Source organism: Macrosteles quadrilineatus, unplaced genomic scaffold, assembly GCF_028750875.1.
Source record: "Macrosteles quadrilineatus isolate MER2022 unplaced genomic scaffold, UCM_ALF_1.0 Scaffold_8__2_contigs__length_117827958, whole genome shotgun sequence".
NCBI classification, from domain to species: domain Eukaryota; kingdom Metazoa; phylum Arthropoda; class Insecta; order Hemiptera; family Cicadellidae; genus Macrosteles; species Macrosteles quadrilineatus.
In genome coordinates this window covers 59,709,694-59,723,985 of record NW_026542601.1, presented here as the reverse complement: position 1 = coordinate 59,723,985, position 14,292 = coordinate 59,709,694, and the positions used below count along the sequence as shown (strand labels likewise).

Below are 14,292 nucleotides of genomic sequence, written 5' to 3'. Positions count from 1 at the left end.
ATGCATCCTTGGCACTTATTTTTTAAACGAATCCCACCAGATAGGATTTGATTTAACCAATTATTAAACATTAATGGCGCCTTCTAGTGATGTGTCCGTTCCAAAAGATGGTTCCTGGTTCTTGAGGAAATAACCGGAAGGGAGAACTGTTGGAAAATTGTCGATTCTTCAGTCCGACGGTTCCATCTACTACTTTACGCATTTCTAGTTCTTAAAAAGATTAGTTTATATTGTTATTTAAATGTTAATTACTAACCTTTAATTGTTACAATAATAAATATAAAACTCATAAAAATGATGTTGTTATCAATAGCATAAGTGATGATAAAAGCTCGCCTGATAACGACATACTGTAGTAGTCTTTAATGGGGTGATTAGTAAAGTAACCATGGCAACTTGTTGAATGTGTGGATGAAGGGAAACCCATCAAGAAAGAATGGAAGAACAAAGGGAAAGAAACGTTTTTATGTTATCTTTATACCCTTTTTAGGAGCTTTGCTATTATTATCTTTATGTATGATTTTATACTTCTTTATGAGTTTTCTAATGTTTTATAGGTTTACAAAATAATATTGATGGGCGAATCCAAGAAAATGTTGGTACCGGATCCGGATCCAGATACGTACTGTCATAAGGATGGTTTAAAAAAACTTAATATTTACAGAAATCCAATTTAAATTATACAGTTTTAAAATAAATTGGTTATGTTTAATGGTTAATATATCTTATAATCGGGCAGACTCTTGAGCCATGAATATTACCATAGGAAAGACGTATTGACTTACAGTAGTTACAGGCAAGGTGGAAGGAGAACAGCTGTAGAGTTGTGATATAAAGTCATTTTATTTTCGAGTCTAAATATTCCCTGCAGCTCTTCATATCTTCGGCCGTAGTTTGACAACAGCCTCCGATATACTCTGCTCCCAGTGAGATCCATTCTGGCAGGTAATGGACCAACGGGTGATTGGAGTCTATGTCAGTCCAGCTATAAAAAGTACTGCACTTAGATACTTGCAAAACATAGAGGTGGATTAGAAATACTAGAATATATCTTAGAAATTAGGTAAGTTGCCTAATTAGTCTGTATATATAATCACATAAATAAATAAATACTGAAATATAGAACTACCGCAATGAGAACTATTGCAAGTTCTATCCTGATTGTGACTTCTGCGAGAACCATAAGGTAAAAACTTGTATTGAGTGTTTTAATGCCCCAAAACGAAGATTTCACATTGACATTTTAACACAATAGAGTGTATATCAGTTGAATATAGTTGACATTAAGGTTTGTAATGTATGCCAAATATGTTGCTTGTTGTTTTATTAATCATATCTAATAAAACATCACAGGTCCCCGTGCGAGCTTTCGCGTTATGGCGATAGGCAGAGACACTCTCGGATAGAAATAACCCAATTTTTACTGAATCAAATTGAGTGTGAAAACCCAAACTCAATAATTTAAAATGGTTAAAACTAATATTATAGATTGAAAATGTTGAGAGTTTATGTTTGAAAAAAAATTGGTACATCTGTTGTGAAATCCGTGGATAAGTTGTTTGATTACCTGCTTTAATTTCAGTTTTAAGTTAAAAGTTGAAAAAATTAGGGATTTTAAGTTTGGGATTAAATTGTTCTTTCAAAGTTTTTTTTTTCTTAGTAACAAAATAAAACAAAACATAGAACTCAGCTGTCTATGTCTACAGACATTGCTGTAGCAACAACACCCTTTAAATACAAGGGGTTTAATTCAACCGTTACTATCACCATTGACTATACTTACTCTTAAGGTGCGTTTACATTAATTCAAGCTCACATGAATAATGAATGAATAATGAATAATGAAGTTTATTTCCCACAAAAAACCACAATGTAACAATACATGAGATGTAGAGAAATAGAACTGGCTACTTGATCCAGTAGTGTAACCAGTTTGCTTATACTAACTTATAGGCTAACATGACGTTGTAATTTATGGTCTAGCATCTGATATAAAACATTGAATTCCGCCTGAACTGTGCATCTGATGGACAAAACAAGAACTGTTTTAATAAACAATGAAAGTTATTACAACAGGATATTATTTATATAATTTATGTCCTGCTGAGAAGAAAGCCAAATTATCGTTGCTTTGCTAAACTGCTTTAAATTTAAACTATTCTTTATTTGAAGTGGTAGATAATTATAGTATTTTGGACCTAGATATTGAAAAGAGTGACGAAAAATAGCTTTATTTACTTTGGGTAGTTTCAGAGTATTATTGGTAATGCTTCTTGTTATGTATGTGTGTGTAATATTTGGTATGACGTTAACTCTGTTTCCACTTCGAACAAAAAACAGTCTAAGAACTTTGAAAACAAAAAGGTGCTGTATGGGCAAAATTGTTAACTGTTGGTAGAGTGGAAATGAACTTGTTCTTTTAGGTTGTTTCAAAATTATCCGCATAAAAAAGTTTTGTGTTGTTCTTAATCTATTTATCAAAGTTTTATAAGTTCCTCCCCAGCATGGCAAGGCATATTGCAATCTTGAGTTGATTAGTGCAAAGTATAATGTTCTCAAAAGTGATTCGTTACAAAAATTTCTTAAAAAATAAAATTTTCTTATTTGTGTTCGTATCTTAGCATGTAGATTTAATATATGAGGTTCGAAGGTGACTTTTTCATCGAGTAGAACTCCTAAATATTTTATAGATTTTACTTTTTCTAACGGCTGGCAATTACATAGTTGTGGACTGCAATTTGAGGAGTGAAAAATTAAAGGAGATGGCAATTCAAAACCGGTTGAGTGGAAATTAACAAATTTGGTTTTGTTTACATTTACCTGCATTCTATTGATCAAACACCAATTTCTTAAAAGTAAAAGATCATCGTTTATTAAATTTTCCATCAACATCAAATCGTTTTGTGTGTAAAAAAGAGCAATGTCATCAGCAAAAGCAAAGATATTTCCGTTAAAAGGTAGATTTAATAAATCGTTGATGAACACTAAAAATAAAATACCTGAGGTCGTTGACCCTTGGGGCACACCCGTTTGTACAATGAGAGGATTACTGTAGTCATTGTTTATTTTTACTTGTTGCCTCCTATTTGTGATGAAACTCTTAAACCACTCAAAAGCTGTACCTCTTATTCCTACGTTTTGCAATTTATTTAAAAGAATGTTGTGATTTACCATGTCAAAAGCTTTTTTAAAATCAATAAATAGACCTGTTGTTTTCAGTTTTGAGTTTAATCCTTGGAAGATGTGATCGGTTACTGCCAATAAAGCACTTTCTGTTGACCTGCCTTTAATAAAACCAAACTGCTTATTACTGAAAAAAAGTGTTTTATTTAAAAAAATTTCAATTCTAATCATCATGAGCTTCTCGAGTATTTTAGAAAAAACTGAAAGTAAGCTAATGGGTCTGAGATTTTCTAAATTAAAAGAATTATTTTTTTTCAAAATGGGTACAACTAAACTTAATTTGAGTGTCTCTGGAAAAATACCTTTGTTGAAACTCATATTAAATATGTATTCTAAAACAAGAGATATTTCGTCAATTATATGTTTAAGTAAACTAACACTGATGCCATCAAAGCCAGTAGATTTTTTGTTCTTTAAATTACTAACAACTGACTTTATTTCCTGCACTGTAGTTGGTGCTATAAAAAACGTTTGTGGACAGATGTACATAGGAGGTAGAATTGCTGCAGGGAAAGTGATTGGTTGTCCAGCCTGAATTGAGACAAGGTGGTTGTTTATTTCCTGGGCGATAAGGCCAGGCTCTGTTATCAGTGTCCCATCGTTTAGCTCAATCCTATCAATGTTCTTATCTTTTACATTTCCAGTCAAGTTATTAATAATTTTCCATTGTTGGGCAATATTACCATTACATTCTTCAAGTTTATTTGAATAATATAAGTTTTTTGCTGTGTCAATGTCAACTTTTAAATTGTCTGTAAATCTTTTGAAATAGGTGTTGAAAGCAGTGTCATATGGTCTTTTTTTGGAAAGTATATAAAGCTTTCTTCTCCTTTTTATTCGATTAAAAATGTTTCTTGTAATCCAAGGACTCGATAACTTTGCTTTCCTCAGACATACGAGTACAGCTTGCATTCCTCCTCGAATAAGTGTCACAAATTTACTTGCATGCTAGTGGTGGAATGCGAGAACGAGTGGCATTTTGTCGTTTGAATTACTTTCCAATATGTCGGTAAATGCTCGCACACTCGCATACGATTCACACTACACAGCACGTCAACAGCACGTCGCCAGCACAGCGCTGGCCCGTCGACGTTGGTAATGTTATCATATGAGAGCGTACCCACTGGTGATGTGACGGTGACGTGCTGGCGACGTGACGGGACATGCTGGCGAGCTGCTGGCCCCCCAACGTCGCTGTTGCCGTGCAGTCACCGTCTGTCAGTAGTCTCAGTCAGTGTCAGTACAATACATCAAGCCCTGGCCTGAGTACAAGGTGCGTGCTTTGTTTGCAAGATGGAAAAAGAAAGTGCTACATTTAAGTACCACGTCGTCTCGCTCATTGAGCTTGTAGAGTCTAAGCCCTGTCTTTAGGACAAAACTAATGAGGACAATAAACAAAAAATTATTAGCAAAAAGGCGTGGAAAGAAATATTCCAATTATTCCAACAAATATAATAATTATAATCTTCGATTAAAGTCAGCCATGTTGCTTCCACCAAATCTAAACGCTGACTGCTCTGACTGCAGTAAAAATGTTGTGCTCTACGTGTCGTTGCTGTCAAGTGTGTAAGGACCCCTGCCGTTGCCGTGCTGTTGCTGTTGCAGTGCTGGCGATGTGCTGTGTAGTGTGAAAACGCCCATCTTTGTGAATCCCAGTTTGTGAAAACGTAAATGTGGTGGAAAAGGGATGTTTCTCTTTGTTTATAGCTTTTGTGTTTACTGTACAGTGATGGCTAAGTTTAGTGGTGATGTGTGTTAAATTTAATTTTTTTTATCCCTACACCCACCAAAACACCTTGAATAATTTCACTCATACTACATATACATACTTATAAATTTCTACATAAATCTTTAATAAGTTCACTTATTAATAAATACATACTAAACATAAACATATTATACACAGAGAATACTTATCTTTTGCCTTACAACTACATCACTCGCCACTGCTATTATTATTCCAGTAACAACAACAATGTAAACGCTGCTCGAATTGTAACTCGCTCGCTATCGCATTCCATTAACTCGAATGCGAGCTTGAATTAATGTAAACGTACCATTACTGTTATTTGTTTAACTATAAGACATTGGAGAGCTTGGTTACCAAAACAAATTGAAATTGTTGCCAATAGCTTGAATGAAATTTGTAGGGTTTCAATCTCTGGTTTAATTATGTTGTACATATTAATATACATTAGACCCTATTACCAACAAATCATAAGGGGCAACCTACATACCATAAAAACTATGTACTAAATGGTAAATTGAATCTTACCCAACACCTGGTGTCCAAGTGGCCCCTAAGTTGGGGTATACAACAAAAGGGGGGCGTTGGGGCACATCCTGCGCACTTCTGAGCAAATCTGCGATAAACACAGGATTGGAACAATTGATACCAACTGCTACCAACTGATCCCTGTTGATTTGGCAACACTGTGCCACCGCCTCTTTGAGTGTTTCTCCGTGTGAAATATGCAGCTCATCCTATGTAAACAAAAACAGATAGTAAATTATAGATATCCCAAGAACAAAACAACCTGCGCAGAAACGAAAAGATCACGTGGTTCGCGCAGGTAGGTGTGGCGTAGCATTCAAACCTGCGCGGCTCGAAACGGCCCAGGGTTCTTTTGTTTCTGGTATTACTATAGTTTCACTTTGTTTATGGTTTTTTTTGTCCTAGGACGCTAGGATTATTTTTCACATTACTTCAGGCTAGACCTAGGGGTTACGGCATTATCACTTAGATAAAATCCATTGGTGACTTGGCAGGGATCGAACCCGGGACCTCAGGGGCTGAAGTCCCGCGCTCTAAACACTACGCCAGCTATTACTATGGTCTCAGGTTCAAATCTTACCTAAAATTACCAATGGCTGTTTAGCTATACAATAGAACTCCTCATATAGAACAGCCAAAAGGTAGGATATTGAGAGGAGCATAACTTGGGTGACACCAAAATTCTTCACTCGTGATTTCGGCAACACCTGTCAGCACATTTTGCGGTTTTGGTGATAGCGTTGATTGTCTGCCATGATAACAGCAACCCCCGTGATCACCCATTCGGTTAAGTAACCTAATGTGCCAGTAACGTTATCGCTCCAGGCAGGTATTATGAAGCTGCGACCCTCTAGGCTATAAGTAATGTGTAAAACGGTTCTGAGCTAGAGCCTCGCTTCCTGGGATGTAAAAGTGTGACAAAAAAAAATACAATACCATTTTAACCTACCCCTGAGAAATTGAGAACCTACTTTACAAGTAAAGCTGATCCAGGCCTTCTGATTGGGGAACTCGTTCTTCAGCAATGTCAGCACAGCCACAGCCTCCCCTACTGCAGGTATTGTCTCCACAGCCAGCAAGTCCACCCCAGCCTCTACCAGTGCCTGTATCCTCGGCCTATGCCAGTCCATCAGCTGTTGCTGAGTCAGAGTCTCTATGTAAGTTCCTGTGTATTCAGAACCGTCATGCAAGCAAGCTCCGTAAGGCCCGACTGATCCTGCTACCAAAACACTGCACCCTGAAAGTAACTCCAGTTAAGAAAAATTGTTACTTATTTTAAAACAGTAAACAGGGATGCACTAGTTGATAGGAAGTTTATCATAGTGAAATGGTCAATATTAATTTACACCAAACCAGGGTTTCTTTAGTTTTGGTCATATTTCACAAATGAGTTTATTCCTCAAAACCTTTAAACCGTTAAAACTTTATTTAGTTTAAAATTTTTTTGAGGTAAAATTCTCTTTAATATACAGTACATTAAACATTTTATGTGTTTAGGCCTACTAACAATATTTTTAAAGTTATTTTACAGTAAACTTCAACAGGTGTGGTTTTTGACTCTACTTTTCTATGTGTGGTGATGTGAACATAAACTCCTAGGAATGGACAAGAGCCACTGGTAGTGGAGACTAACATATCTGACATAGCCGTGGCAGCAACTTTAGTCAAGATAATCGGCCAATTGTTTTTTTTTCTCATAGACTCTAAACAAATCTGAGAAGCTGTATTCAGCTGTTGAAAAAGAAGCCGTTGCCATTGTCTAAGCCCTTAGAAAATGTAAACCATTTCTTATCGGAAGAGACTTCAGATTATGCACAGATCAGCAAGCTTTATCATTTGTTTTTGACAAGAGGCATACAAGTAAAATAAATAACCCCGCCGCAGCAAACCTGCAGACTAAACAAATTTCAACTTGTCTGATTACATTTTTACTAAAATATTTCCATGAATAAGACATATTTATTCCCAATTTAAATAACATTAGATTTATTGAGTGCTTAGGTTTGCTGCTACGAGGAAGGTAAAAAGTCTTTTTGACCTTACGTCAATAGTATAAGATGAAATAAATTTGCCAAATTTTATCAACATTTATCCATAAACAAGTAAACTACAACAACAGTTTTAATTTTCTCCATAAGAATAACATGGGAATTTTAAAATACACTATTTTTGAATTTTCTCCGCGACCGTTAGGCATACAACAGCGCTTCAATATACTAAATTATTTCTTTTTTTAAGCTCTACAAAATTGTTTAAAAAGAAATTGAAATTTGTTTTGTTTTTAGGGTCAAAAATGGGAAAACCCCATTTTTACCCCATAAAACCCCCCATAAACCCCTGTTCCCATGGTCCGATTATGCTGGATCGCGAACTCGTTCGAATAAACGTAGGTTTACAAGTTTGTACCAAATTTCATCAAATCGGATCATTTTTGCTCAAGTTATCGCGCTAACGGACATATATATATGTATATATATGAATTTGAACGGATGGTGTTTTAGGCCTCTAGGGACCTCAAAACAAAAAATTAAATCGGTCCCGGGTCCAGGTCTTACCATGAGTACTACGGTAATAGCTTATTCCCTATATGGGAAATTCGCTAAAAACGACAAGGTTATGAGATGGCGACTAGAGCTAACACCTTAACAATATGAAATAGTGTACCGATCTGATAGGGTGAATGTTAAAGCAGATACGCTCTCTCGGGCATGTGGGGTTCGCTGGGACAAAGCTAAATTATATGAATTACACAAATATCTCTGCCATCCGGGAGTCACTCTAATGTTTCATTGGATTAGAACTAAAAATCTAAACTACACTCTGGATGATGTAAAAAGGATGACGTCAGCTTGTCAAACATGTGCAGAAGTGAAGCCAAGATTTCACCAATTCCAAAGAAAATTGATAAAGGCAACCACAACCTTCAAACGTCTAAATATTGAAGGGCCCTCTTCCATCAACGACCATAAACCGTTACCTTTTAACCATGGTGGATGAGTATTCTCATTTTGTATTTTCTTACCCCTGTAAGGACATTAGTTCAGCAACAGTTAGTAATCAAATGTTTTTCAGATCTATTTTTTATGTTTGGGGCCCCGTCCTCTGTACATTCAGATAGAGGGTCATCTTTTATGTCACGTGAACTGACGGACTTTCTTCACAAGTTGGCTGGGTAGCTGAGTGGTTATAGTGCTCGCCTACTAATCAAAAGGTCACCGGTTCGATCCTGAGAAAAGTCAGTAGCTTTTTGATGGTTCGAAACTGGACCCAGCTGTTCCTGATCATTGGGCTTTAAATAAATGATCCTGGCTAATGAAGCAGCTGATCTTAGTCAGTAACAAAGCTACACAGATCATCTCACACCATTCTACACTCATCCTTCACTCATATTTGGGTTAAAATACGCACCTAAGTGGCGTCCCCATCTTAATGATTGATAATTGATTGATGAAGTATTACATGGGGCTCTTCACTCAGTCAGATCTCTTTTATGTACTGCGACAAATTGCACACCGCACGAAAGATTCTTTATACATAGCAGAAGAACTACCAATGGAGACTTCTTACCATCTTGGCTATCTGCTCCTGGTCCTGTCCTGCTTAGAAGGTTTGTAAGATCTAATAAATATGATGACCTTGTGGAGTCAGTTCAACTTTTGGAATGAAATCCACAGTACGCTCTCACCAGAAGAAGAGATGGATCAGAATCACAAGTATCCCTGAGACATCTTGCACCCGCTGGCCTACCACCTGGTGATCTACCTCCTGAAGACAACACTACTGAGAGAGAGAATGTTGAAAATATGGATTCAGACATTGACCACCATGAAGATCAAAATGATACTCAACAAACAGTATCTCAGGCCCCAACTTCAGAGACGGCTGTGGGGGAACTACTGCCAAAGAGTATCTAAAGGATTACATTTGCTATACCTACCATAAAAATAGTGGGGGAGAATGTGGTGATGTGAACATTATCACCTGATAATATTTATTATTTGATTTGTTTGTAAATATTGTATTTGTTAAAAATTGTTCTTAACTAAAACATAGTTGTAATTTTGGATAAATAAACCATATTAACCCACGAGCCGATATATTGGCTTTCTCCGTAGTCGCGTATATGGCCAAGAGCCGATATATCGGCTTTTGCTGCGGATGCGAATATGGCCAAGCGCCGATATATCGGCTCGCATATTTTTTCTATTACGCGCTCGCATCCTGAGGCGAATCATAACGCCATATGTATCAAATGAAAGCTTATGAAATTACGAACAAGAATATATATATATATATATATTATACATATAGTTTAGTAAGTTCAGAAGGCAGTGGCAGGACTGGAGCGCTGAGTTGCCAAATCACATGTTTTGGCACCAAGCTGTCTGGCAGTGTTTGTTTATGTACACAGTGAAGGGTTAAAACATCTGTTTAGTAGTTGTAGTAAACTTTTCATGTGAATACAGTCGTCCTTTATTGTTGAAGTGAGTAATACTGTTAATACTGTTCAATGAAATGGCGACCATACATAGTAGGTATTTTAAGCCAAGTATGAATGGAGATGAGTGTAGGATGAGAGGCGCAATCTTGTAGTCTTGTTAGTGACTAAGGCCGACATTCCTTAGACACAGCTGTTAATTAATAGCCCATACAGCTAATGGCAACTAAGGGACCTACAGTTTATAGTGGAATCCGAACCACATTTTTCCTTGGTATATACGAATTGGTCTAATGATCAGGATAGTACTGCGGATGGTCGTAGTACTCACTCGTGCGGACGTTAATCCACACCAGGGAGTACCGCACCCACAGTGCACGCCTATAAATATCCACAATTCGTGACCTCCTAGTAGCTGGATTACAGGACGACGCCACCCGTCCCAGTCTAATGTAAAAGTACCGGTAATAGTGAGTCTTTTCATTGTAATGTAATGCGGGCGTGCACCCCGAGTGCTACGTCAATCACAAGTGTGCATAAGAAACAAAAACTATGCTGTAAATATATAAATAGGGTACCCCTTTTTTTATATTTTCCATTCAAATTGTGTTTCTCTTATAATTTTTTCATGACTTAGTATATTTTTAATTCTATAATGATTTGCCTTCTCCAGGACAATTAGCGATCCAGGTAAATGTTTATAACTTATCCTATTTTCAAAATGTTTGTTTTGTTGTGTAAATGTAAAAATTCTATATAACGGACTGATTTTTATATATATACTATATGAAAATGTATTTTATTTTTTAGGAAGGTGTAGAATGCGAAAGTATAATATGTAAATAAATTAAGAGTTTTTGAAATTTCATCATAATGTTCAAAAATAGTTTATATATAGGCCTATTGTATGTGTATATATTTATACATAAGTGTATATCTTACTAATATTATAAATCTGAAAGTTTGTGAGTTTGTGTGTATGTTTGTGTGTTGCTCAATCAAGCATATACTACTGGACGGATTTGGCTGAAATTTTGCATGATGATAGCTCACATTCCCTATTAACATTTATACATATTCTTATCTCAAAAATACTTTCGGGCTCCGTCCCAGTGGCTCTGTAGTTCCCCATGTTAACCTTATGAGTATTCATATTTAAAGGGAACTAGCTGTAACCCGCGGGCTTTGCCCCGTTTAACTTCTTAATTTTCAAGATGATCTCGTTCGCATGGCTCAATCACGTCCTGATTGAAGTTCGTTCGCTACGCTCACTCACCTTTAGGTTGGAGCTCGTTCGCTACGCTCACTCACCTTTAGGTTGGAGCTCGTTCGCTACGCTCACTCACCTTTAGGTTGGAGCTCGTTCGCTGCGCTCACTTGCCTTCAGGTTAGATCGTTCACTACGCTAACTCGCCTCCAGGTTGAAGTTCGTTTGTTATGCTCACTCACCTTTTGGTTGCAAATTAGCTGTTGTCATAAATGTAAAAGAAATAATAGTGCTGCACCCTGTTGGTAATCCTTGTAACTTTAATGCTATTGAACATCATAGAACAGAACCAACTTGTTTAATTGAAACAGCTGTTAAGATTCATTAATTCCATTTCTCATAAGGTTAACATGGAAAACTCCAGAGCCACTGGGGCGGAGCCGATTGGACGGATCACGAAATTGATGGTGTATAAACCTATTCCATGAAATTCTACACGTATGTACCAAGTTCCGTGGCAATCGGTTCAGCGGTGTCTGAGTTTATCACTGCCAAATATATATATATACAAACATCCTCTTTTATACTTATAGATTAAAGAATTTAGTCAGCTGTTTCAACTTTAAAAGTTGGTTCTATAATGTGCAAAAGCATTAAAAAGTTATAAGGTTTCCCAACAGGGTGCAGCACTATTATTATTTTGTTTTTGCATATATGACAACAGCTAATTTGAACTAAGCAAAAAGGCTGTGATACACAATGAGAACGGTCAAAGTAGGATTGTTTGATTACAGTTAGGTTTGAGTTTTTAATTTAATAAATAATTTGAGATATTTTGCGAATGTTTGATAATTTATTTTTTTCTATTGTTTGCATAGTTGGGAAAGTTAGTCAAAATTTCTAACTAGTTAGAAGTTAGAAGTTATTCCCATAAAAAGTAACTGATAGAAGTTACTAGTTGGTTGGTTTAAAAAGTAACTGATAGAAGTTATTAGTTAGTTGAAAAACTAACTGATAGAAAATAAAGTTAGTTTTCGACATTCGTAGAAGATAGCTGTTTGTTGGGCAGGACAGTTGTTTTAAAGGATTTAGGAGGAAGGATTACCTAATATGTAATGAAATAATGACACATCTTTGGTTACTAATTGTGTTTTAATTAAATACTAATTCAACATCGTCACATTTACATTACACACAACAAGGTACATTCATTAGGTTACATTCATTGCTGCAACAAAATTTACTTTAAATACTTATTAAATTTTAAAAGAAGTTGTTTTTCGAAATTGGCGTCGTTGATTCTTCCTCGTCTGTTAGTGATGACTAAGCTTGCCGCACTGAACAGGCGTTCGCAGTGCGCTGATGATGGAACCGCTGTGTTGAATTTTATGAAGAGGTTCTTGCAGAATTCTGACATTCCTTTCACGTCTACGGTGTCATGGAGATAGCGTGCCAACTCGGATTCCGCCTTGGCCCTCTCCATCTGGGATGTGTCAGTGTCGCCGTTAGACTCTTTGGGTACGCCGATCACCGAAAAAAACTTGTCTATTTTAGTGTTCTTTGACTCTGGAGGAGCCTTGCTTCCTGCTGTTGTGGTTCTAGTGGAGGGCTCTTTTCTCGTTCTCGCAGCCTTCAGAAACTCGCCAGAGATGGTATTGTGGATGGTCTGCCTTTCTGCGAGATGTGACACCCAGTCCAGCTTAAACCTAGGAATTAGGCAGGCAGCTATAAATATAAATATTGTATAAAAAATTAATAAAACCAGATATTGAGTAATAATAGTAACATTTACCTTCTAAAGACTGACCAGCAGTCAGCAGTAGCACAAACTGTCGAAACTTCACTTAAAGAGCTCAGCAATTCATTTTTCATTTGGATGAATGATTTATCCAACATATCCATAAGATTCTTCCTATTAGGAGGATTTTTTCCACCACATGTTTGTATGAGATTTAAAAAATCTTCGTGTTCAACAATTGAAAATGGGCAACCAGTTCCAACGATATACCTGAGCACAGCTTTATTTTGATCTTCAGTTGTCTTTGGAATTTTGTCTCCCAAATGTGTCTGCTTTGTACATTTTGATTTTAGCACAGGCTCGGTAATATCAGTACAGTCTATTTTTCGTTTGCGACCCTTTTTTTCCATTTTTTCATTGAAATCCAAAATCTTAGAAGGATGTGTGGCCTACAAAGCAATTTGAATAGTTAACACTAAGTAATATGTACAGTACACTATGTTTTCATAGCAATGATAAATATACCCTAAAATGGAAGCCAAATATTGTTAATCGCAGCATAAAATAATTGATGAAATCTGACTTTTTAGTCAATATAAACAAATCTTGAAAAATCCCACAATTTAAAGTATTGCATCATGTTATTAATAAATACTTTTGCTACAAAAATTACTATCGGGGAAATAAATATGTGTACTCGAGTTTGAGCCAAAATATCTCTGAGATGAATTACCCGATTTTGTTGAAACAAAATTAAATATAAGGTTCATTGTTAACATATCTGTGCATTTACAAAATTTTATTCGCAGTAGTTTTTATATTGCCGTTAATTTTTAAAAAGAATGCTTACATCGTTAATAAGACACAGACAATTTCGTTCAAAATACCATAGTGTTTGCCGTGACACAAGTAATAACACCAATATGACAGATTTTAGATTTATAATGCAAACAAAGGTGGATTTTAAACAGATTTACATTTGTAAACAAAAATTATTCCCGTGACTGGCAGCGGGCCGCCTGATGTTTGTACCATATTTCCCAGCCGGGCGGGAGTGCGTGCGCCACTGCGACGTTGCCGATGTGCGTGTATATTTATAGTTAACTTACTGTTTTATGATGTAACATAAATTTACTAACAAAATATTCACTAGAACCATGAAACAAATACGTCACAATAAGTTAACTTCAAATATACACGATGAAATTTTGAACGTAATTTTCAGTGCCTTATTAACGATGTTAGCATACGTTTTAAAAATTAACAGTAGCATAAAAACTACTGTGAATAAAATTTTTTCAATGCATGGACATGTTAACAATGGACCTACCAATAACCCATAAAAATTTCAGAAAGATTGGCTCGGTGGTTTTTTTACAAATAAATTTTTAACTTCAGTGTTAGTGCAAAGTTTCTTAAAACCCGGTACTTTTTAGGATCTTTCAACTAAC

General features: G+C 36.1%; 1 protein-coding gene across 4 annotated transcripts in view; it reads right to left on the bottom strand.

The window, feature by feature from the left end:
• Window positions 1-830: 830 nt before the first annotated feature.
• LOC129001692 (uncharacterized) overlaps window positions 831-14,292 on the bottom strand; it is a 34,899-nt gene continuing 21,437 nt past the window's right edge. For all 4 annotated transcript variants that reach the window (XM_054429085.1, XM_054429086.1, XM_054429087.1 and 1 more), the window contains 3 exons: window positions 6,430-6,695; window positions 5,459-5,667; window positions 831-985 (listed from right to left, as the gene is read on the bottom strand). In XM_054429085.1, coding sequence (XP_054285060.1) covers window positions 838-985; window positions 5,459-5,667; window positions 6,430-6,695 — 623 coding nt within the window. In that variant the 3' untranslated portion in view covers window positions 831-837. The remainder of the gene's footprint in view (window positions 986-5,458; window positions 5,668-6,429; window positions 6,696-14,292) is intronic.